This window comes from Staurois parvus, unplaced genomic scaffold, assembly GCF_062004578.1.
Source record: "Staurois parvus isolate SC_StPar_1 unplaced genomic scaffold, SC_StPar_1.0 ptg000860l, whole genome shotgun sequence".
Classification (NCBI taxonomy): domain Eukaryota; kingdom Metazoa; phylum Chordata; class Amphibia; order Anura; family Ranidae; genus Staurois; species Staurois parvus.
Window position 1 is genome coordinate 3,592,255 of NW_028318656.1, and position 24,335 is coordinate 3,616,589.

Consider the following 24,335-nt stretch of genomic DNA (forward strand, 5'->3'; position numbering starts at 1 on the left):
TTATATATACTGTGTATACACAGAGTATGGCAGTGCGGGATTTCTTCTGAAATAATACATTTGCATAGTTTGGACCTCATTTATCAAAGTGTCTGAAAGATATAGTTTCAGGCCTTGTTAGCCTGGGTTCACATATATGCGGTGCGGTACGGTACATCGCATGTGATTCGCACACGAACCGCACCGCATGTGATTCGCACACGAACCGCACCGCATGTGATTCGCACACGAACCGCACCACGTCCTGTGCAAATCACATGCTCCAATCGCACCGCATCCGCACCAAAAAGGTGCAGGACCCTTTTTTTGGTCCACGCTGGAATCGGATTGCATGGGTATTCACACCAATGCGATCCGTTTCTGCACATCACACCGCGTTTTGTTGAGGATTTCGGGATGTTGTTAACATGCACACACATAGCGGTTCGCATGAACTGTGCAAATCACATGCGAATTGTGTGCGGTGCGATTGGAGGCGTACATTTTGTATGGCTCCAATCGCACCGCATCCTCACCAAAAAGGTGCAGGACCCTTTTTTTGGTCCGCACTGGAATCGGATCGCATTGGGTATTCACACCTATGCGATCCGATTCTGCACATCACACCGCGTTTTGTAGACGGATTTCGGGATGTTGTTAACATGCACACCCATAGCGGTTCGCATGAACTGTGCAAATCACATGCGATTTGTGTGCAGAGCGATCAGAGCCATACATTTTGTATGGCTCCAATCGCACCGCATCCGCGCCAAAAAGGTGCAGGACCCTTTTTTAGGTCCACACTGGAATCGGATCGCATTGGGTATTCACATCTATGCGATCCGATTCTGCACATTGCACCGCGTTTTGTAGACTGATTTTGCAGTGTTGTTAACATGCACACCCATAGCGGTTCACATGAACTGTGCAAATCACATGCGATTTGTGTGCGGAACAATCGGAGCCATACATTTTGTATGGCTCCAATCGCACCGCCTCCGCACCAAAAAGGTGCAGGACCCTTTTTGTGGTCCGCACTGGAATTGGATCGCATTAGGTATTCACACCTATGCGATCCAATTCTGCACATCGCACCACGTTTTGTATACTGATTTCAGGGTGTTGTTAACATACACACCCATAGCGGTTCGCATGAACTGTGCAAATCACATGCGATTTGTGTGCGGTGCGATTGGAGCCATACATTTTGTATGGCTCCAATCGCACCGCATCCATGCCAAAAAGGTGCAGGACCCTTTTTTTGGTCCACACTGGAATCGGATCGCATTGGGTACTGACACCTATGCGATCCGATTCTGCACATCGCACCACGTTTTGTATACTGATCTCGAGGTGTTGTTAACATACACACCCATAGCGGTTCGCATGAACAGGGTGCAATTCTGATGCGCAAATTCCACATTGCATCAGTGTGAACCCAGGCTCAGTCTCCATTTTAACCCCTTGGCGCCGGTGGGCTTTTAAGGTCATGTGACCGCCGTGATTCGCCGTCACGGTGGTCAAATGATCGGGAAAGATCCCAATCGAAAGAGGAGATCGGGACTTTTCCGTGAGTACCGGCATCTGTGCTGAGAGCGCGTAGGGCGCGCGCTCTCAGCACATACGTCTTAATTGCACGCAAATGTGCGGCCGCTCTGCGTAAAGGATCAGACGCCGGGAAGCCACACATTTGCGTGCGGCCAGCGTGAAGAGGATAAAGCGGTGTTAAATCCAAAAGCAAACATTTCTTTTACATTATATTGCAGCTTACCAATTCTTAGATGTGATGGCTGCATTTGTTTTCTCTTTTAGGCTTTCTTTCCCTTATTTTCACCCGGTTATCTGGCCAGTAATTCTGTTGATTTTGCAGAGAACAAAGCTGTTCTTCAGATGTAGCAGTTTGAGTGTTGAGACAAACCATTTACCACTGATGGGGTGCTTACAAAGATCAGCTTAAATTTTTTTATGTAAAACCTATATCCCAAAAGGAAAAAAAACGTTCTCTGTAATGACTTAGAAAGTGTGAACTGGAGTTCGGCTTCAGTTTGTTAGTGTATCTAAATCTGTTAGTATATCTAACCACCCCCCGCCCAGGCTGGCAATGCTGCTGTCCAAAGGTGCCCCCTGTGCTCCTTCCTTCAGTGGGGGCCCTCTAAGGGTTCATGTACACGGGGCGTTTGGAAAACAATTCTAAACGATGGAAACTGACTGCTGGAAAACGTAGGTTAGAAAAGGTCTGTTTCGCCTCATTTGCATACCGCAATTATGCGCGTTGGCATTTAGAAGCGTTTTTAAAAGATAACCTCAGGAGAACTTCACAAATGCCCAGAATGCACTGCACAGTAAAAAATTAACTATTTCAGACATTTTGAGAGAAATAGAGAGAGCAGAAGCAGAGAGAGCAGTATGTGTTGAGATGATCTGTCTTTTCTGGTTGTATTCACTATGGATCCCATCATGAGCATAAAGCGGCGCGTTCTACCATTGTTTCCTTCACGCGAAACCTGGAACTGACTGCGCTGGTGTACCGGGTCCATTTAAATACCTGGAACTGACTGCGCTGGTGTACCGGGTCCATTTAAATACCTGGAACTGACTGCGCTGGTGTACCGGGTCCATTTGAATACATGGAAAACACTTTGCATGCATTTCTGATGATGAAAAAAGGCTCCGGACAGCATCTGGGCATAGAACAGTTAAAAAACGCTTCTAAACACAAACGCTTATAAATGAGGTTAACCAGCATTTGGCGTTTGAAACTCCGGTAAAATCTGCTCCTGAACGCAAGTTTGGTACGTTCAAAAAAATGACTGTAAACTCAACTGCCTGTAAATGACGATGTGTACATGGACACATAGGAGAACATTAGGGGGAGTTCAGGGGCTGCTGAAAAAAACGCAGAAAATCTCCTGAATGTCAGTTTATCAGCTGCAGTGTACATGAACCCTAATACAAGAGGTGTGTTACTGGCCAGATCACCAGGTGAAAACAGAGGGGAAAAAAGCTTAAACAAAGAAAACTAATTCAGCCACCGCATCATCTGATGTTAAATTTTTTATTTTGAATTTAATACCACTTTAACCTCTTGGCGCCGGCCACACGCAAATGTGCGGCCTCTCGGGGCTGGGCCTAGACGAAGAAAACGTATGTGTTGAGAGTGCGTGCCCTGCGCGTTCCCAGCGCACGTGTCGGGTACTCACGGAAAGGTCCTGATCTCCTCTTGCGATCAGGACCTTTCCAGATCATGTGACCGCCGTGACAGCGAATCACGGCGGTCACATGACCCTAAAACCCCGCCCACCTCCCAGATTCTGAAACCCTCAAAGGGCTGGGAGGCGCCAGCGACAAGGGGTTAAGCTGGCCATACAAATTTATTTATTTCAGGTACTTATATAGCACCATCAATTTAATCAGCGCTTTACATATATATTGTACATTCACATCAGTCCCTAACCCTCAAGGGGTGTACAATCTAAGGTCCCTAACTTACATTCATACAGTCAAGTCCATAAATATTGGGACATGGACACAATTCTAACATTTTTGGCTCTATACACCACCACAATGGATTTGAAATGAAACGAAAAGATGTGCTTTAACTGCAGACTGTCAGCTTTAATTTGAGGGTATTTACATCCAAATCAGGTGAACGGTGTAGGAATTACAACAGTTTGCATATGTGCCTCCCACTTGTTAAGGGACCAAAAGTAATGGGACAATTGGCTTCTCAGCTGTTCCATGGCCAGGTGTGTGTTATTCCCTCATTATCCCAATTACAATGAGCAGATAAAAGGTCCAGAGTTCATTTCAAGTGTGCTATTTGCATTTGGAATCTGTTGCTGTCAACTCCAAAGATGAGATCCAAAGAGCTGTCACTATCAGTAAAGCCATCATTAGGCTGAAAAAACAAAACAAACCCATCAGAGAGATAGCAAAAACATTAGGCGTGGCCAAAACAACTGTTTGGAACATTCTTGAAAAGAAGGAACACACCGGTGAGCTCAGCAACACCAAAAGACCCGGAAGACCACGGAAAACAACTGTGGTGCATGACCGAAGAATTCTTTCCCTGGTGAAGAAAACACCCTTCACAACAGTTGGCCAGATCAAGAACACTCTCCAGGAGGTAGGTGTATGTGTGTCAAAGTCAACAATCAAGAGAAGACTTCACCAGAGTGAATACAGAGGGTTCACCACAAGATGGAAACCATTGGTGAGCCTCAAAAACAGGAAGGCCAGATTAGAGTTTGCCAAACAACATGTAAAAAAGCCTTCACAGTTCTGGAACAACATCCTATGGACAGATGAGACCAAGATCAACTTGTACCAGAGTGATGGGAAGAGAAGAGTATGGAGAAGGAACTGCTCATGATCCTAAGCATACCACCTCATCAGTGAAGCATGGTGGTGGTAGTGTCATGGCGTGGGCATGTATGGCTGCCAATGGAACTGCTTCTCTTGTATTTATTGATGATGTGACTGCTGACAAAAGCAGCAGGATGAATTCTGAAGTGTTTCGGGAATATTATCTGCTCATATTCAGCCAAATGCTTCACAACTCATTGGACGCTTCACAGTGCAGATGGACAATGACCCAAAGCAGACTGCAAAAGCAACCAAAGAGTTTTTTAAGGGAAAGTAGTGGAATGTTCTGCAATGGCCAAGTCCATCACCTGACCTGAATCCGATTGAGCATGCATTTCACTTGCTGAAGACAAAACTGAAGGGAAAATGCCCCAAGAACAAGCAGGAACTGAAGACAGTTGCAGTAGAGGCCTGGCAGAGCATCACCAGGGATGAAACCCAGCGTCTGGTGATGTCTATGCGTTCCAGACTTCAGGCTGTAATTGACTGCAAAGGATTTGCAACCAAGTATTAAAAAGTGAAAGTTTGATTTATGATTATTATTCTGTCCCATTACTTTTGGTCCCTTAACAAGTGGGAGGCACATAGGCAAACTGTTGTAATTCCTACACCGTTCACCTGATTTGGATGTAAATACCCTCAAATTAAAGCTGACAGTCTGCAGTTAAAGCACATCTTGTTAGTTTCATTTCAAATCCATTGTGGTGGTGTATAGAGCCAAAAATGTTAGAAGTGTGTCCATGTCCCAATATTTATGGACCTGACTGTACATACACATACTAGGGACAATTAACCTACCAGCATGTCTTTGGAGTGTGGTAGGAAACTGGAGTACCCAGAGGAAGCCCACGCAGGCCCAGGAAGAACATGCAAACTCCAGGCAGGTGGTGCCATGGTTGTGATTCGAACCAATGACCCTAGTACTGCCCGGTGGAAGTGCTAACCACTTAGCCTTTGTGCTGCCTGAAATGAAAACTCCCCAGTTGAACTCTACTGAAAAATCAGATTGCCTTCAAGTAAATTGCTGTAATTATTTCCTCTTTACTTGCCATTTCAGGGCAATCCTTTATAACCCTCGGTTCACATTAATGTCGTTCTGCAGGCCGTGGCATGGCAGCCAATACATTTGAATGGGCTGCCGTGCCTTGCAAAACGTAGAGAAAAGGTCCCTGCACTTATCCAGAAATCGCAGCCCGCCCCGGGAACCGCACTACACTGTGGATACCAGTGCGGGTGCAATTTCCAGTGTGGGAGGTGTGCCATTAAGAATAATGCCACCCACCCGCTGCTCTCGGGTTTCGTGTACGAGTGGTTGCAGCTGCCTGCCGAAGTGCAGCTTCCACCCCCACGAGTGTGGACCAAGGGTTAAAGCTGTCATATCACTGGTCAGCTTGGATTTCACTGCTGACCAAATTCTTGTGGTTGATAAAACTTGTGGATTTTTTTTTTTTCCTGGCAATTCATTGCAATTGTATGTGTGGTTCCTGGTGGTTTGAAAATATTTGAAATTGATGGAAAATGTTGCCCTTGTGTAGGCAGTTGGTTTAACCTTTTATGCTAAGAGGTCCCTACTCGCCTTACATGGCTGTTCCTCATTTGGACTTTTTCTTAACCTCTTCACGCCAGCCGCACACAAATGTGCGGCCTCCCGGGGTCTGGGCCTAGACGCCAAGTGGCCGCACATTTGCGTTCTATTAAAAAAAACATATGTGCTTAGAGCGCGCGCCCTGCGTGCTCCCAGCAGACATGTCCGGTGATCACGGAAAGGTCCCGGCCTCCTCTTTCGATCGGGACCTTTCCCGATTATGTGACCGCCGTGCCGCGTCGTCACGGTGGTCACATGATCGGGAAAGGTCCCAATCGAAAGAGGAGACCGGGACCTTTCCGTGTTCACCGGACATGTCTGCTGGGAGCACGCAGGGCGCGCGCTCTAAGCGCCCCACAAACACCTTCATTGGCGCCTCCCAGCCCTTTAAGAGTTTCAGAAGCCGGGAGGCGGGATGGGCAGGGCGGGGTTTAGGGATCATGTGACCGCCGTGACGACGCGGCATGGCGGTCACATGATCCCTAAACCCCGCCCTGCCCGTCCCGCCTCCCGGCTTCTGAAACTCTTAAAGGGCCGGGAGGCGCCAATGAAGGTGTTTGTGGGGCGTTAATACCATTAAGTTCACTACAGGCGTTTGTGGTGCGGGTTTAACGCTTCTAAAACGCCTCAAAACCGCGCATAGGGAGTTTGGGGAGAGTTTTTAACTCTTGTAAAAAGCCTGTCTAATGCTATAGGGGTGTTCGAGAAGACGTCAAGTGTGAACAAGCCCTTAGAGAGCTTTTTGATGCCATATGTCTTGTGTGTAAATGTTAAGTTGTACAGTCATTAACCACTTCGGCATGTCCGATTTGATAGGTTTGGATGTTTCACTTGGCCAATTGGACTTGTCTAGATGGATCAATCTCAGGGGATCGAATACCCCAGGGCATGCAGCTTGGTAAATGATGAAAAAGGGTCTCCATGCAAGATCACAATGTGCAGTCCAGAACATTACAGATGTTACTATGGTATACTGAAGTAGAGTTACAGGCATCTCATGAGTGTCAAAGGCTTTTATTGACAATTACAGTACAAAGAGTCAATATTTGCAGTGTTGGCCCTTCTTTTTCAAGACCTCTGCAGTTCACTCTGCTGCCAATCAACATTGGGCCACATCCTGACTGATGGCAGCCCGTTCTTGCATAATCAATGCTTGGAGTTTGTCAGAATTTGTGGGAGTTTTTATTGTTCACCCGCCTCTTGAGGATTGACCACAAGTTCTCCTAGCTATGGACCCGAAATGTCGATGTTTTGTTCCCCAAGCCACTTAGTTATCACTTTTGCCTTATGGCAAGGTGCTTCATCATGTTGGAAAAGGCATCGTTCCTCACCAATCTGTTCTTGGATGGTTGGGAAAATAAAACTGCATATTGTTGTAAAAAAAAATCCCTTTTGAACTGTTCAAATTGATTATATAAGAGAATTGTGCCGTTAACGTCCCATCCAGAAGAGGACTCCCCCCTTTGTATCCTTTAGGGATGTTGGCACTCTGTGTATTATATCCCTTCCCTTCTTTATCCCTGAAGAGATATTTTTTCTGAGATCGCCTAAAAGTGGGCAGAGTAGGCGATAGATTGGGGTAGAGAGTTCCAGAGGATAGGGGAGGCTCTGGAGAAGTCCTGGAGACGAGCATGGGAGGAGGAGACAAGGGAGCTAGAGAGCAGGAGGTCGTGGGAGGAGCGGATAGTACAGTTTGGGTGATATTTGGAGACAAGATTGGTGATGTAATTTGGGGCAGAGTTATAAATGGTTTTATATGTTATTGTTAATGTTTTGAAATGTATCCGTTGGGCAATGGGAAGCCAGTGGAGGGATTGGCCGAGAGGGGTAGAGGACACTGAGTGGAGGTCAGTGGAGGGATTGGCAGAGAGGGGTGGAGGACACTGAGTGGAGGTCAGTGGAGGGATTGGCAGAGAGGGGTGGAGGACACTGAGTGGAGGTCAGTGGAGGGATTAACAGAGAGGGGTGGAGGACACTGAGTGGAGGTCAGTGGAGGGATTGGCAGAGAGGGGTGGAGGACACTGAGTGGAGGTCAGTGGAGGGATTAACAGAGAGGGGTGGAGGACACTGAGTGGAGGTCAGTGGAGGGATTGGCAGAGAGGGGTGGAGGACACTGAGTGGAGGTCAGTGGAGGGATTGGCAGATACGGAATGGTTAGTAAGATGGATGAGTTTGGCAGCAGCATTCATGATAGACTGAAGAGGGGATAGCCTGCGATTAGGTAGGCCAATGAGGAGGGAGTTACAATAGTCAAGGCGAGATATAACCAGGGAGTGAATAAGTTGCTTAGTGGTTTCCGAGGTTAGGAACGGGCGTATCTTGGAGATGTTGCGGAGGTGAAGTCTACAAGATTTGGACAGTGATTGGATTTGGGGCTGAAAGGACAGATGGGAGTCTAGGATTACACCTAGTACCCTGGCATGAGGGGAGGGACTGATGGTAGTGTTATTGATCTTGATGGAGAAGTCAGGGGAGGGGGCATGGGCTGGGGGGATACTAAGAGCTCAGTTTTGGAAAGATTGAGTTTGAGGAAGTGGAGTGACATCCATGCCGATATGTCGCTTAGTAGGTTAGTGAGGTGAAGAGGAGACTGAAGGGGTGAGGTGAGGAGTAGAAAGATAGATTTTTGTGTCATCAGCATAGAGATGGTACTTAAAGCCGTGGGAGTTTATCAAGTGACCAAGGGAGGAGGTGTAGATGGAGAAGAGAAGGGGTCCAAGAACGGAACCTTGAGGGACCCATACAGAAAGAGGGAGTGAAGAGGAGGAGGCAGAGTTATAGGTAACGCTGAAGGTGCGCTGCGATAGGTAGGAGGAGAACCAGGAGAGAGCAGAGTCTCTGAGGCCAAGAGAGTGGAGTTTTTTGAGGAGGAGGGGATGGTCAACCGTATCAAAATCCACAGAGAGGTCAAGTAGTAAGAGTACAGAGTAGTGGCCATTGGTTTTAGCAGTTAGTAGATCATTAGTGAGTTTTAGTAGGGCAGTTTCAGTGGAGTGGAGTGAGCGAAAGCCAGACTGTAAAGGGTCAAGAAGGTTGTTGTCAGTGAGGTGGGAGATCTGATGATTGTAGACTAAGCGTTCTAAGAGTTTACAGGTAAATGGCAGCAGGGAGAAGGGTCTTAAGTTGTTCAGGTTGGTGGGGTCCAGGGAGGGCTTTTTAAGTATGGCAGTGATGTGTGCATGTTTTAGAGGAGAGGGGAAGGTGCCTGTAGAGAGGGAGAGATTGAAGATGTGAGTGATGATCAAAGAGGAGGGTGTTGTGAGGGGACAGGATCTAGGGGGCAGGTAGTGCGCTTCTGAGAAAACTTTAGTGACCTCTTCAGTAGTAGCGAGGTCAAAAGAGGAAAGTGTTGAGGGAGGTTTAGTATAAGGTATGCTAAGTGGGATGGATGTCTGCAGTAGAGTGCCCCTACAAATTGCGTCAATCTTGTTTTTGAAATGATTTATTCTTTATGGTTAAAACTTTTATTTTCCTGTATAAATGTGACCATTGGTGTCCTAAAGACAGGCACTTACAGTAGTGGTTATACATCACGGGGGTTAAATACTGGTCCTGAGAATTCTTGTCTTCTTCGCAGGTGCTGGAAAAATATCACAACACGCCTATGAGCCACAAAGAAATCCTTCAGGTGATCCAGAAAGAAGGACTGAAAGAGATCAGGTGAGTGGAGGACATGGACTGCACTCCCACAGCATTCTACTAATCTGCAGATACTGGCCTTTAAAGCTATAGTAAACCGCAAAAAAAAAAAAAAATTCTAACAAATCTTCTCCCTGTGAAGAGGATAATGTGCCAGCATGCAGCACACCGGGTGCAATTTGCCATGCCATGCGAGTTCCAAATCACATGGCAAGTCAAACCCTATTGTCTGCAATTAAAGCGGTCATATAGGTGCGATTCCGACTTGGTCAGAGCTGCACCGATTTCTAAGGTAGTGCATGCACTACTTCACGTGTGACTTGCATAGACATCTGCATCTTACAAGCCGCAGATGTCTTGGATAATGTGCTACAACATCCGACTTTCAAATCGTGCGACTTCACTGGAAGTTGCACGGTTTCAAAGTCGGATCGGTGTGACCAGGCTGTTAAAAGAGAAGTTGAGTTTTTTTTTTTTAAATCCTACTTACGTAGGTAGAGACAGCATTGATCCAATGCTGTGTCTGTCCCCTGCCACCTCTAAGACTGCGAACTGAATGATCAAAGATCACTGATCACTCAGTCACCAGCTCTCTGCTCACAGAGCACTGAGAACTGTCAGTCACCGCTGTCTGCTCTGCACCCCTCCCCTGCGGTCATTGGAGCTCTGGGCTGTGGAGGGGCGGGAGCAGCTGGCTCAGACTCTCAGTGGATCGCTGAGAGGCTAAGCCAGGTGCTGGTCCAAGGATCTGGGTGGATCTTGACTTTTTAAAGTCAGGATCTTTCCCCAGCCTGGATCATCTGACTGATGTCAGCCAACATCAGACTTTAGCCCGCTGTTGGCTGAAAATAGGTCATAGGAGTACAGAATGAACTGCCCTTCTGTGATCAACAGAATTACAACCAAACGAGCTTTGGCTGTACTACTTTAACTGCTTCCCGACTGCCCTATAGCAGAAATATTGCTACAGGGCGGCACGGGTTGCCAAAATCCCATATATACATGATTTTTCACTTCTGGGTAGGGGGCACCGTGCCCTACCCACGCCGCAGTTCGCAGCCATGTCTGTCAATCACCGGGCCCCAGCCGGTAATTACTGACGATCACCGACGGGGAGGAGGGCTGCTTTGTTTACGAACAGTCCTCCTCCCTGTCGGCTCAGGAACACCACTCTGTATGTCTGTGCACAGGTATGTGTGGAAGTGAAATGAGGAAGTTACGCACCTTCAGGCTTTCAAAGTGGTCATTGGATTTCAGGCTCCTGTATGTGTCTAGGCTCCGAAAAAGTCTCACACATGTGGTATCCCCATACTCGGTAGAAGTAGCAGAATGTATTTTGGGGTGTAATTCCACATATAACCGTGGCTTGTGTGAGCAATATATCAGTTAAGTGACAACTTTGTGTGGAAAAAAAAATGTTTTTGTCATTTTCTAAAAACTTGTGGAAAAAATAAATCTTTCATGGACTCAATATGCCTCTCATCAGATAGCTTAGGGTATCTCCTTTCCAAAAGTGGTCATTTGAGGGTGTTTGTACTATCCTGGTATTTTAGCATCTCAAGAAATGTGATGAGCAGTCAGAAAGTAAAAGCTGTGTAAATTCCATTATCTATACCATAGTTTGTAGACATATAACTTTCACACAAAGCAGTCAATATACACTTATTGGGATTTTTTTTACCAAAAACATGGAGCAGAATACAGTTTGCCTAAATTTATGACAAAATTTGAGTTTTGTGGATATTTTTTTATGACAGAAATGAGAAAATATTGTTTTTTTTTTTTTCAAAATTTTCGGTCTTTTTTTATTTATAGCTCCAACAATAAAAAGCGCACAGGTGATCAAATACCACCAAAAGAATGCTCTATTTGTGTGAAAAAAGGACATCAATTTCATTTATATACAGCATTGCATGACCGTGCAATTGTCAGTTAAACTAGTGCAGCGCTTTATAGCAAACAATGGCGTAATTTGCAGTATCTATATTTTTTTTAGACGCGATAACTTTCACGTAAACCAATTAATTTACACGTATTGGGATTTTTTTTTTACAAAAAACATGTAGCAGAATACATTTTGGTTTAAATTTATGGCGAACTTTGAGTTCACTATATATATATTTTATAGCCGAAAGTAAAAAAAAAATATAGTTTTTCTTCAGAATTTTCGGTCTGTTTTTGTTTATAGCGCAATAAATAAAAAGCGCACGGGTGATCAAATGTCACTGAAAGAAAGCTCTATTTGTGTGAAAAAAAGGACGTAAATTTTGTTTGGGTATAGCATTGCATGACCGCGCAATTACCAGTTGAAATAGTGCAGCGCAAAGAAAGGCCTGGTCAGGAAGGGGGGTAAATCCTCAGGAGGGCAAGTGGTTAACCCTTTGAGGACCGTAAGGTTTTGGAACGCCAAAAGAATCAATTTTTTTTGTTTTTAAAGTTCGTACACTTCAGTTGCTGTAATTAAGCAATTTCATGAAATAATTGGCAAAAAGCTAGATCCATTTGTTGTTTGTTGATAAGAACTAATACTTTGACTCAAACCAAAAAAAAAAAAAAAGAGTTTTAAGTTCTTAATCAGATGATACACGCAATTACAAACATGGGACAAATACGTCCCTTGGTCCTCAAAGGGTTAAAGGTAGGTTCACACCAGATGCAGTCTAGTGCGTCTTTATTCTGCATCAAAAATGCATGCATAGTGTTTACCTTGGATTCCAATGACCCTAGTTCACACCAGTGCAGTGCATCCCAGGGCAGTCAACAAAAGTAGAACATGTTGCATTTTTTTCTGCATGGAACCCTTTTGGTGACCGCCTGCCGCAGATATACTGCAGCAGAGCGGCCCCACCGCATTGGATCGTGTACATGTACGTGATCCCTCTCTTTTGGGTAGGGAGGGTACATGTGTGCACGCTGCCCTGGCTGCACTGTCATTCGCCACAACGCAAGCTGTTCTGCGGGTCCCAGCCAATAATTTATGGCCAGAACCTGATCAGCTGAGTGACTGACAGGTGAAACCCCTGTGTCAGTAAACAGAGCAGCAATGTGAAAAATACGAGTAGTGAGCGCTCCTATAAATATCTGCTAAAACACCAAGGAGGTACCAATCACTCTACAGTAATAAATATATATAAAAGAGGTGTAGCGATAAAAATCCGTATAAAACGCAAACATTTGCCAATATGTCCACATATATTGTAAACGTATGTAAGACCATAAACGGATATATAGTCTGATAATACAGCAGAGGAACTTGTGACTCCAGCCAAAAGTGAAAAATGCGCACTCACCTGAAGCGCATAGATAATGCACATAAGTAATAATCCTCAAGGTATACTGGTCTATCCGGTGATCTTTCCCTCATGGTGCAGTCATCAAGCCGTTAGGAAAGCGTTAGAATCCACTGGTTCCAGAGGTCCTCCTTAAGAATAGTGGGGTAATCAGCCTGGATAGGGATCTCCCATTCCTCCGGCAGCAGCAGTGAGTACCCAGCATATCCGGAGGAATGGGAGATCCCTATCCAGGCTGATTACCCCACTATTCTTAAGGAGGACCTCTGGAACCAGTGGATTCTAACGCTTTCCTAACGGCTTGATGACTGCACCATGAGGGAAAGTTCACCGGATAGACCAGTATACCTTGAGGATTATTACTTATGCGCATTATCTATGCGCTTCAGGTGAGTGCGCATTTTTCACTTTTGGCTGGAGTCACAAGTTCATCTGCTGTATTATCAGACTATATATCCGTTTATGGTCTTACATACGTTTACAATATATGTGGACATATTGGCAAATGTTTGCGTTTTATACGGATTTTTAGCGCTACACCTCTTTTATATATATTTAGAGCAGCAATGTGACTGTTTTTTTTTTTTCTCTCCCTGCAAAGCTGGTAGATAAAACAGTCACATTGCTTGGTAAAATCAGCGCACATTACACAAATTACACTTGTTAGGCGAAAAGTTAACCCTTCGATTGCCCCTAGATGTTAATCCTTTCCCAGCCATTAGTACAGTGACAGTGTATAGTATTAGCACTGATCACTGTATTGGTCTCACTGGTGATGTCAGTGTCAGATTGCTCACCGCACATCACAGTCCCACTAACGGGTCATCAGGGTTTATTTTATTTCAGGTATTTATATAGCGCCGTCAATTTACGCAGCGCTTTACATATATATTGTACATTCACATCAGTCCCTAACCCTCAAGGGGTGTACAATCTAAGGTCCCTAACTCACATTCATACATGCACATACTAGGGACAATTTAGACAGGATCCAGTTCACCTACCAGCATGTCTTTGGAGTGCTGGAGGAAACCGGAGTACCCGGAGGAAACCCACATAGGCACAGGGAGAACATGCAAACTCCAGGCAGGTGGTGCCGTGGTTGGGATTCGAACCAATGACCCTAGTACTGCCAGGCGGAAGTGCTAACCATTTAGCCTAGGTTGGTGTTACAGAGGAGGATTATTGCTCTTCCTCAGGCGTGCGCGGCGATATGTAACGTGTAGCGCAATCGACATTTTCATGCGTAGGTGCCCCCGACGGGTGCATCTACCTTTTATTATTTGTGCATATATGTGGGGAAGGAGGACTTCAACATTTTTTTGGGGGGGGTTAAGTTATGTGTTTTTGTATAGCAATTTTTATGCAAAAAAAAAATTCTTATTTTGTTCACACAAATAGAACTTTCTTTTGGTGGTATTTACCCACTGCTGGGTGTTTTAATTTTTGCGCTATAAACAAAAAAAGAGAAGAAAAGTGAGAAAAAAAAAAGTTTCTTTGTTTCTATTATAAAATTTTGCAAACAGGTAACTGTAAATATGATGACACTTGAACAAAAATGAGCTGCATGGTGGAGGTGCCAGAAAGAAGCTTTTACAGCATCAATGACACAAGAAGGCCCGGTTAGGCATGTCAAGGTGTTGTCAGGCATATTGTAACCGGGCTTTCTTGTGGCATTGGTGCAGTAAAAGCTTCTCCTTCTGGCACCTCCACCAAACAGATCATTTTTGTTCAAGTATCACCATATTGTATTCCTTAAAAACAACCACAACATCTTTTTCCAGAACAGCCTGTATTTCTTTTGAGGTTGTCTGTGGGTTTTTCTTTGAATCCCGGACAATTCTTCTGGCAGTTGTGGCTGCAATCTTTCTTGGTCTACCTGACCTTGGCTTGGTATCAAGAGATCCCCCAACTTTTCACTTCTTAATAGGAGATTTAACAATACTGATTGGCAAGGCTTTGGACATCTTTTTATGTCCTTTTCCATCTTTATAAAGTTCCATTACCTTGTTATGCAGGACTTTTGACAGTTCTTTTCTGATCCTCATGACTCAGTATCTAGCCTAGTCAGTGCTTCCACGTAAGAGCTAACAAACTCATTGACTATTTATACACTGACACTAATTGCAATTTAAAAAGCCACAGATGTGGGATATTACCTCTAATTGGCATTGTAACCCGTGTGTGTCACCTTGTGTGTCTGTACCAAGGCCAGACATTCCAGGGGGAGGAGACTTTTGATCCAGGGGGCGGAGACTTCTGATCCGGGCCATTTGGGGGATTTCTGTTATCATTATGATTTCAAAAGGAGCCAAACAACTATTGGATAATAAATGGCTTCATATGATCATCATCCTTCAATAAAGGAGCATTTTGTGGCATGATTTCAATATCAATGCCAAAATTTCATAATTTCTTCCAGGGGAGGCAAAGTTTTGAGCGCGCACGCGTGTGTGTGTTTCTTAATTCTATATCCTATGGTGACACCAGTGGAAATTCCTGTTGCCTTTCATTTTTAGGCATCATTTTCCTTTTGAACAAAAAAAGAAAAATGCCATATCATAGGGTATAACTACCCTTCACACTTCTCTGACTCCGCCATAAATAGAAGTGTGGATTATTAACCGAATACAATGCATACAAAAAGGGAGCAGTTGACAAGAGCAAACTGCAAATGAGATCTGTATCTAAATCCAAAGCAGAGTATAGAATACATCAAAGTGGATGCAAAACAGTATCTTTATTATGATCACAATCATCCTCTGAAGGATAGGCTTAATGCAGGCCATAGACGGGTCGAACATCTGCCGATTTTTCAAAAAAAAAAAAGAGGAAAATCAGTCGTTCGTTTAGCCGACGTTACCACCAACGGTAAAAAAAAAAAAAAAAAAAATCACAGAGTTCACTCCATAACTTCTGTCCCTTGCAGGTCATGGCTCATGCGCGGATTTTTTATCGGTAAAACGATCGGCCGATTTGCCCATCATTGCTGGGAAAATCAGCATATTGTCAAAATCGGCCGCAAATTTTCCAACACGTCCGAAAAAAAAAAAAAATGTTCAAAAAACCCGAAAAACGGCCGACCAGTTAACCCACTAAGTGCGAAAATCGGACGATTTTTTTTTTCAGCTGGAAAATCAGCCGATTTTTTTTTTTTTAAAATCGGATGATTTTCGAACCGTCTATGGCCGGCATAAGACATGGTGAACATACAGTCAATCAGATAATAAAAACAAAAAGCAAAAAGTCAGGCTCATTCACCTAGAATCAATGAATATGTAAGGGAGGTGAAGTCATTTATCCTCTTTCAGTTGTTATCACTGAAAATCAGCAATATTTTTAGCCATGAAGATCCTATATCCTGATCACGTTGGAAGTGAATTTTTCATGAATTTCCACAGTTTTGCTGCCATTATTCATTTATTGAAGAAGAATTTCTTCTCCCAGAAGGTTCACAACTATTGCTTTCCTAGCCTCACATTGTCTTACAATTATTCAGCTAAGTGAATGCGCTGGACTTTTGTTTTTTGTGTTTTGTTTTTATTATCTGATTGACTGTATGTTCACCATGTCTTATGCAGGCCATAGACGGGTCGTTTATCGGCCGAATTTTTGTCTGCGCGAAAAACCGGCCGATAATCATGCCATTAGTGGGGCCAGCCCATCGTTTTTCGCGGATCTCCTCATTTGTTTTTATCGGTCATGTTGGAAAGCCATTTTTCGTGGACATTGGTGGCAGCATCGCTGCCAGCAACGACCGATTTTTCGTTTATCGGCCGAAAAACGAACCGTCTATGGTCTTCCTTAAGCCTACCCGTCAGAGGATCATTGTGATTGTAATAAAGATACTGTTTTGCATCATTTTCCTTTTCTCTGCTGCTTGGGACATCAACTGACTAGATAATTAGGTGGCCACAGTATGCATTTTATGCGCCACCCTGTGAATTTTTTACCTGCATTTATGTCCCCTCTTTTATCTATCAGTGTGTTTTGGGGACACCTGTGTATTGTTTTTAGTGCCCTGCTATTTTGGCTCTTGCTTATGTGCGTTCGTATGCACGTGTATCACACCATATCGCCATCTCGCACTTGCCACATTTGATATCAGCCCCTTTACATTTAGACTTACACCCATTGACACTATATGGGATTGCATTCCACAGTCTTAGGAAGGTACATGAAGAAGAAAGAAAAGAAAGAAACAAATGTCACCAGCACACCGAGGATCACCAATATGGGTCCAAGAGGTTTTAATAAACCATCACATAGTTACAGCAAGGCAACGTTTCGGAGTCTCGCAGGACCCCTTCATCAGGCATGTGACATGTTATTTCATTCATGCATTAAGGTCATACGTTCTGTACGAGGGGAGAGTATGCCTTTTTCATGTATTGATGTACTGCCCTTTTTGTTATTATGTTTTACAATTGTTTTTTATATACATGTATTTTTATATTTACATATCGTTTCTTAGTCATACATATACACAGGCGTGACAGTTCATCCATCCATGTTCTTATCTATCACACACATCTCATCCCCTCCCTTTTTTTTTTAATCACCACTTTTGTGATGCCATTATTAGTGCCCCTTGCCTGTCCTGTTGGGGGCTGTCTGCTCCGCGGGGCACTGCTGCTACTGGTCCTTTTTAGGTGGACCGAATCTATTTCATTTGCGTTCCATGGTGGAGCGCACGACCATTTTGGCTCATCCACGAGGCGTGTGCACTCCATGCTGGAACGCACAGACATTCTGCATCTCCTGCGGGGCGCAGTTGGAGAGTCACATGGTACAGGGGACATTCCCTTTGCATCCCTGGCTGATACGCACTACCTTATGCCCAATACCCCTGCATATTCCCCATGAGGACCATGCACTCCAAACTGGAATGCACCCCCGTATCAGGGGGCTCTGTGATGGTCGGGTATTTGTCCCACCCCCCCACCCCTGCTCTGAGCTTTTATGATCCCAGTACAGTGGCACTCCAACTTCATGGCACGCATAGTTGGAATGCAAGTAAGAGGGGGAGTTGACAGTGTTTGGGGAACATGCCCTTTCATGCAGACTACCGAACCGGATATCGTATGTACTCTCCAGCGCCTCAGGATATGTACAGCCAAAAGGGAAGCCAAGGGTACCAGGACAGCGACAACCCAAGGAAATGCTTCAGGGGTGCAGCCCTCCTCAGACGGGGAGATCAGCCACTGGATAGAGAGAAAACAGGTGGCGCACACACCTAGTGCATTATCCAAGGTTTATTGTAGGAGTGAAAGAATAATAAAAACATACTCACAGACGAAGCATGTATCTAAAAAGCATAGAAAAATGACAATGGCCACAACGGCAGGCAAGGTGTTCTCACTCTCAGTGCGGTCAAATGGCTGACGTGTTTCGGGGACGAATCCCTTTCCTCAGAGCTGATGCCGCATCAACAGCAAGGCTCCTACTTTCTATTCATCATACATCTGCATGAGAGGCTGGTCATCAGCTCTGAGGAAAGGGATTTGTCCCCGAAACGCGTCAGCCATTTGACCGCACTGACAGTGAGAACACCTTGCCCGCCGTTGTGGCCATTGTCATTTTTCTATGCTTTTTAGATACATGCTTCGTCTGTGAGTATGTTTTTATTATTCTTTCACTCCTACAATAAACCTTGGATAATGCACTAGGTGTGTGCGCCACCTGTTTTCTCCTTTCATGCAGACTGTTCAGCCCTCAGCACCTTTTGGCAAATATCTGAGGTTAAATAGGATTGCTACACTTTCTGAATACAACATCTATATCCGGGTAAGCCCAATCTATTTATCGTTTCAATAATAATATATTACATAATATTGATTATATTGTGGTGGTTTGTTTTTTTTCCCCTCCCTTCCCTAATTTTTGGATGATGGTGTCATTCCTCTGTGGCTTTGCACTCTGCCTTAGCCCGCAGGATAATTATACATCTAAGGGGTGGTGTCATTTGGTGTTTGAGATACACACAGTTAATCTCTGCCCATAGGCGGCCTGGAGACACCCCTGGATTGATTAGTGGTTGAACTTCAACACCATATATTAGTCCAGGAGCAGCTATTAGTTTGGTAGGCTCTGAGGAAGAGGAGAAGTCCTCGATTAGCAGTGACACCATGATATGTAACAAATCTTGTGCTTATTTTCAGCGGCACCTCTCCTCTGGCCTGCCTCAATGCCATGCTGCATACCAACTCCCGGGGGGAAGAGGGCATGTTCTACAAAGTTCCTGGCCGAATGGGGGTCTACACATTGAAGGTAAGACCATTGATGCCATGGGGTTCAACAACGCTAAGAACAAACGTAGCCTAATGGTAACCTGTCCTGGTGATTGTTTACCCCTTCCTGCCTAAGAGTAAAGCAAATATTAATGCCCAAGCGCAATTTTGCAACTTTGACATGTGTTAGTAAAACCGTACATATCACCACAACTACTTTGTACATCCAGGTGGACTATGACTTGTTTTTTTTCCAGGACAAAATTGGGCTTTCGTTTGATTAAAAAAAAAAAATCAGGAGATATCCATTACCATTCATCACCAAAGGAAAACTGGTCCAAAATAGTAACAAAATAAAACAAAAAAAATTTTTAATTGAGCTGTATTTTTCTTGCTACTACCATAACCTAAATAAAAGAAAGATATTCCTGCGCCAATACAAATTACATGAATCACCCTTCTAAATTGCTGCTGTACAAAAAATTGTGAATACACAAACAGTGAAATATATAAATAAACAGCGCAAAATAGATCTTAATAAATCACAAAAAATCCCAAAAAATCAAAATCCCATAACACTTAGTGCATATTTATATCAAAGGAATCTTCAAATAAAAAACTCCATAAAGTCCCTTGTGGTGAAAAATAAAGACCTCCAAATGAAATTTCTAGACTTCCACCTTTCACCCGTGCACACCAACATCAAATACACTCACCAGATTTAGGTGAATGTAAAGCCTTTAGGAATTTTATAGGGAATCCCAAGCCCTCTTGGGGAGGACCTGAAAGAGGATCTTATCTTGGGGAGGCTAATTTTGAGCGGATGAAAAGAGGGCTTGGGATTCCCTATAAAATTCCTAAAGGCTTTACATTCACCTAAATCTGGTGAGTGTATTTGATGTTTGTGTGCACGGGTGAAAGGTGGAAGGCTAGAAATTTCATTTGGAGGTCTTTATTTTTCACCACAAGGGACTTTATGGAGTTTTTTATTTGAAGATTCCTTTGATATAAATATGCACTAAGTGTTATGGGATTTTGATTTTTTGTGATTTTTTGTGATTTATTAAGATCTATTTTGCGCTGTTTATTTATATATTATACTACCATAACCTACCACCAAAAAAAACCCAAAATAAAATTCTGCTCCTGACGATCACAGTGATACCACATATTATCAAAGGAAACCTGGCCCAAAATAGTAACAAAACAAAACAAAAAAGTGTTTTAATTTAGCTGTATGTTACTTGCTACTACTAAGCCTACCACCAGAAAGCTACCCAAAATAAAATTCTCCTGCTCCCGACGATCACAGTGATACCACATATGCGTATGTTAGTTGTTTGTACCCGTAGTACAGCCCAAAACAATTTTGCTTTTTTTTTCTTTTATCCACTTCCCGACCACCCTATAGCAGAAATACTGCTACAGGGTGGCAGGGATGCGCAAAATCATGTGTATATATACGTGATTTTGTTTCCCCGGGTAGGGGGAGGTGCGCGCTCCTTACCCACGTCACTATTGGCTCCTCGGCATGTCAATCACCGGGTCCTGGCCACCGATTCTCGGGTGGGACTTGGTGATCTTTGGCGGAGCTGACAGGGAAGAGGTCTGTATGTAAACAACACACAGCAGAGCACTACAAAGCAGCTTGTCTACACAGTAAATCACACACAGCACACTATGTAAAACAGAACAAAGCACACTGTTAACCCTTTGATCGCCCCAGATGTTAACCACTTCATGCCCAGTGCCATTAGTACAGTGTCAGTGCTTTTTGTATTTCAATGAATTTTATTAGTTTATAAACATTTAAAAAAAAACAGGAGCAACAAGACATGCCCACGCAGAGGTCATCAATTGCACAGAAAAAAATAAAGAAAACAGTGCTCTAACACCAACAGAGCAAAAGGTGCGCCCACGCAGGGGCTATCAATGGCACATAAATGACAAAAACATTGGTATAACATCGACAATAACTCAAACCAAAGGCAGATATCCACCGCCACACCAAAAAGAAACAGAAATAGAAAAGGAAGGAGGAGTACAAAAAGAAAAAGATGACAAGGCCATAAGCAGGGGTTCGGGGACACCAATACCGAGCAACATCACAGCCCCAGACTAGCCGGGGGCAGCGTGGGAAGGGCATATTGCAACCATGGCTCCCATATTTTCAAAAATTTCCATTAGGAGTCATTACAAATACTCATCATCTGTTCATTAAGCATTAAAGTGGTCATACAGTCCCGCATCCCCTGAAGAGAGACAAACGGGCGCTTCCATGCCTGAGCAATTGTTCTAGTGGCCGACAAAAACAAATAGGAAGCCAACTTCCACTGATAAGCCAGGAGTCCCGGTATGGGACAATGAAGCAAAGCGTACCGAGCATCCAGCGTATGGGGAGATGGGACAAGGTAAAAAGGAGGCCAAACACACAAGACCAAAAACTAAGCAATCTCAGGCATGAGCACCAGATATGCAATACATCACCACGATGGCCATAACCCTGAAAGCATCGATCACTACAGGCAGCCAGACGAGCCGGAAACCCAATACCAGCGAAACAATACTTTGTATGCCGCTTCCAGCGTGCTCGTATTAAAGGAACATTTAGCTATTAACGACCAGGCCCTATTCCAGTCCTCCAGATCCATGACTGCCCCCAGGTCGCACTCCCATTGAACGACATATGAGAGAGAAGTATGCGGCGAGCGTCTGTTCAAAGCTGCATAAAGAAGGGAAATAAGGCCCGGGGCGCCCAGACGCTGTTGGCAAACCTGTTCCAAGGCAGATTTCCGATACGGGAAAGTGGAGGTGCCCAGCAGTGAGGTCAGCCAATGCCGCAATTGAAGGTAACAAAAACATTCCGCCGGAGGGACATCCGGTGACTCCCGTGGAGAATTCCAAGTGGGGAAGGACCGAGAAGTCAAAAAATGGCACACCTGCGAAAAACCATTGGCCACCTACCAAGAAAACACCCTTGGTTGATATAAACCTGGTAGGAAAAGAGGGTTGTTAACAATTGGGAGCAAAGGTAGGAAAGGTGACATCAGACCACTGGAGTACGTACCGAGTCCCACACTTGTAGACAATGGAGCAAAAGCGGACTGAGTGTCATAGGGCGTAGGGCAGGGGAAAGCCATAGAAGCGTTGATGTCGCAATAGGGGCACAATTAGGTAGTTCCAGCAAGACCCAGAGAGGAACATAAGAGGAAGCATGCAACATAGACAGCGGGGCAATCTGGCTCGCCTGATAATACTTAGTTATATTAGGCACACCAACACCACCTTGGAGTCTGAACAAAAAGCGTATTTCTGGAGACTCTGGGGCGCTTATCAGCCCAGATAAAACGCATAATCTTTGCCTGAATCAACCGAAGGAAATGAGGAGGAACCCACACTGGGAGGGTGCAAAAATAGTATAACAATTTTGGCAAGATGGTCATTTTCACTGTATTAACCCGTCCTATCCAAGACAGGTGTGGAAATTGCCAGGAGTGCATCAGATAGGACACAGAGTGAAGCAATGGGTAATAATTTGCAGCAAACAAGGAGTCATAGGTGGGAATCAAGCGAATGCCTAGGTATTCAAGAGAAGAGGAAGCCTATTTGTAAGGGAAGTGGGATTGTAGACGTGAAACCAAATCTGAGGCCAAAGTAATATTGAGAGCGACAGTCTTATCGAAATTAATACGGAGACCCAAAATCAAGGCCAGCGTATTTAACGGAAGCCGAGGGGAAAGAATACAAGGCTTGAATCCAAGAAAGTTTAGAATCCCCAAAACCCCAACAAGACAGCACAAACCGCAGATATTCCCAGGATAGAGAATCAAAGGCTTTATATATGTCTAAGGACAGTAAGAATCCTGGGATTTTCCGCTGTTGTAGAAAGTGTATAAGATGGATCCCCTTAAGAACGTTATCACCGCCTGCCTCCCAGGGACGAAACCTACTTGGTTCCTGTGGACCAGACTACACAAATATTTATTGATACGAAGACTAAAGATCTTGCCCAATATCTTCAGGTCTTCCTTAAGAAGAGAAATGGGCTGAAAGGCTTACGGTTCCTGCACATCATCGGTCGTCTTAGGAATCATGGAGATATGAGCTCTAAGCGCGTCCGGAGAGGGTAAAGAGCCCTGTCGTAGCTCGTTGAAATAATCAGCCAAGACGGGCGCCAACAGGGTTGCAAAATTCTTATAATAAAGGCCTGAAAATACATCGGGACCTGGGGCCATGGTGGACCGTAGAGATTTGATAGCTTGAAGCACTTTCGATATGGTGACACCGGCGTTGAGGGCCATCTGCGCTGCCTTGGATAATCTAGGAAGTCGGATATCTTGGAAGAATGCTTCTGCTTGAGCCACAGGGAAGGGATCTGGTTTAGCATAAAGGCGCGAAAGGAAGTCTGCAAAATGGGAAACAATCTGCTGGGGATTAGAAGTACAGCCATCCGAGGGAAGTCACATTCGGACCGGTTGGTGGGGTTTCCCCACAGAATCGAGTTTCCTGGGCAGCATCGGACCCGGCTTTTTAGCACAGGAATAAAATTTATGTTTGGTCCAACGCAGGGCCCGTTCCACCTTCGAAGAAGCAGGTAAGTCCAACTCTGCAGCCAGAGCATTCCGTGTGCGTTTATGGGCCGTGGATGGAAATTACTTCCAACGAGCATCCGCAGAGGCCACTAGAGACTGGAGATCCAAAAGTCAGCGCTCCTGCGCCGCTGCCAGCTGTATAATGTGACCCCGTACCATGGCTTTATGCGCCTCCCACAGGGGCACTGCCGAAGAGACAGATCCCGAGTTTTCCGTAAAGTATGTACGTAAGAGATTCTATTTACTGGCAGGTAACCTGAGTGGTCAATAAATATTCATTAATGCGCCAGTGAAAGGGGCGCCGTACCGACCCAGAGAGTGCAAAGAGGAGTACCGGGGGATTGTGGTCCGACCAGGGCGAGGAGGGAATAGATATCCGCCTGACCAAAGGAAGCTGCTGGACATGCATGAATATATGACCAATTCTACAAAAACTGTCATGAGGATTGGAATAGAATGTAAAGTTGCGCTCATTTGGGTGAAGTTCCCTCTAGATGTCCACCCTCCAGCCCCGACGTCTGCAAGAGAGAGCGCATACGTTCCTCTAGCACTAAGTCATGAGAAGGGGCCACCCACGATCATAGCGCCTATCCAAAGCGGAATCCAAGGTGACATTTGAATCTCCCAAAAGAAGAAGACCCTTTATGTTGACAGC

The 24,335-nt window shown here is 44.6% G+C and overlaps 1 protein-coding gene across 1 annotated transcript in view; it reads left to right on the top strand.

Moving 5' to 3' along the window:
* The window catches only part of ASXL2 (ASXL transcriptional regulator 2), a 229,216-nt gene that overhangs the window by 41,318 nt on the left and 163,563 nt on the right, over positions 1 to 24,335 (top strand). Inside the window, exons 2-3 of the mRNA XM_089655663.1 lie at positions 9,507 to 9,589; positions 19,020 to 19,128. Of these exons, the coding sequence (XP_089511789.1) occupies positions 9,507 to 9,589; positions 19,020 to 19,128 (192 nt within the window). The remainder of the gene's footprint in view (positions 1 to 9,506; positions 9,590 to 19,019; positions 19,129 to 24,335) is intronic.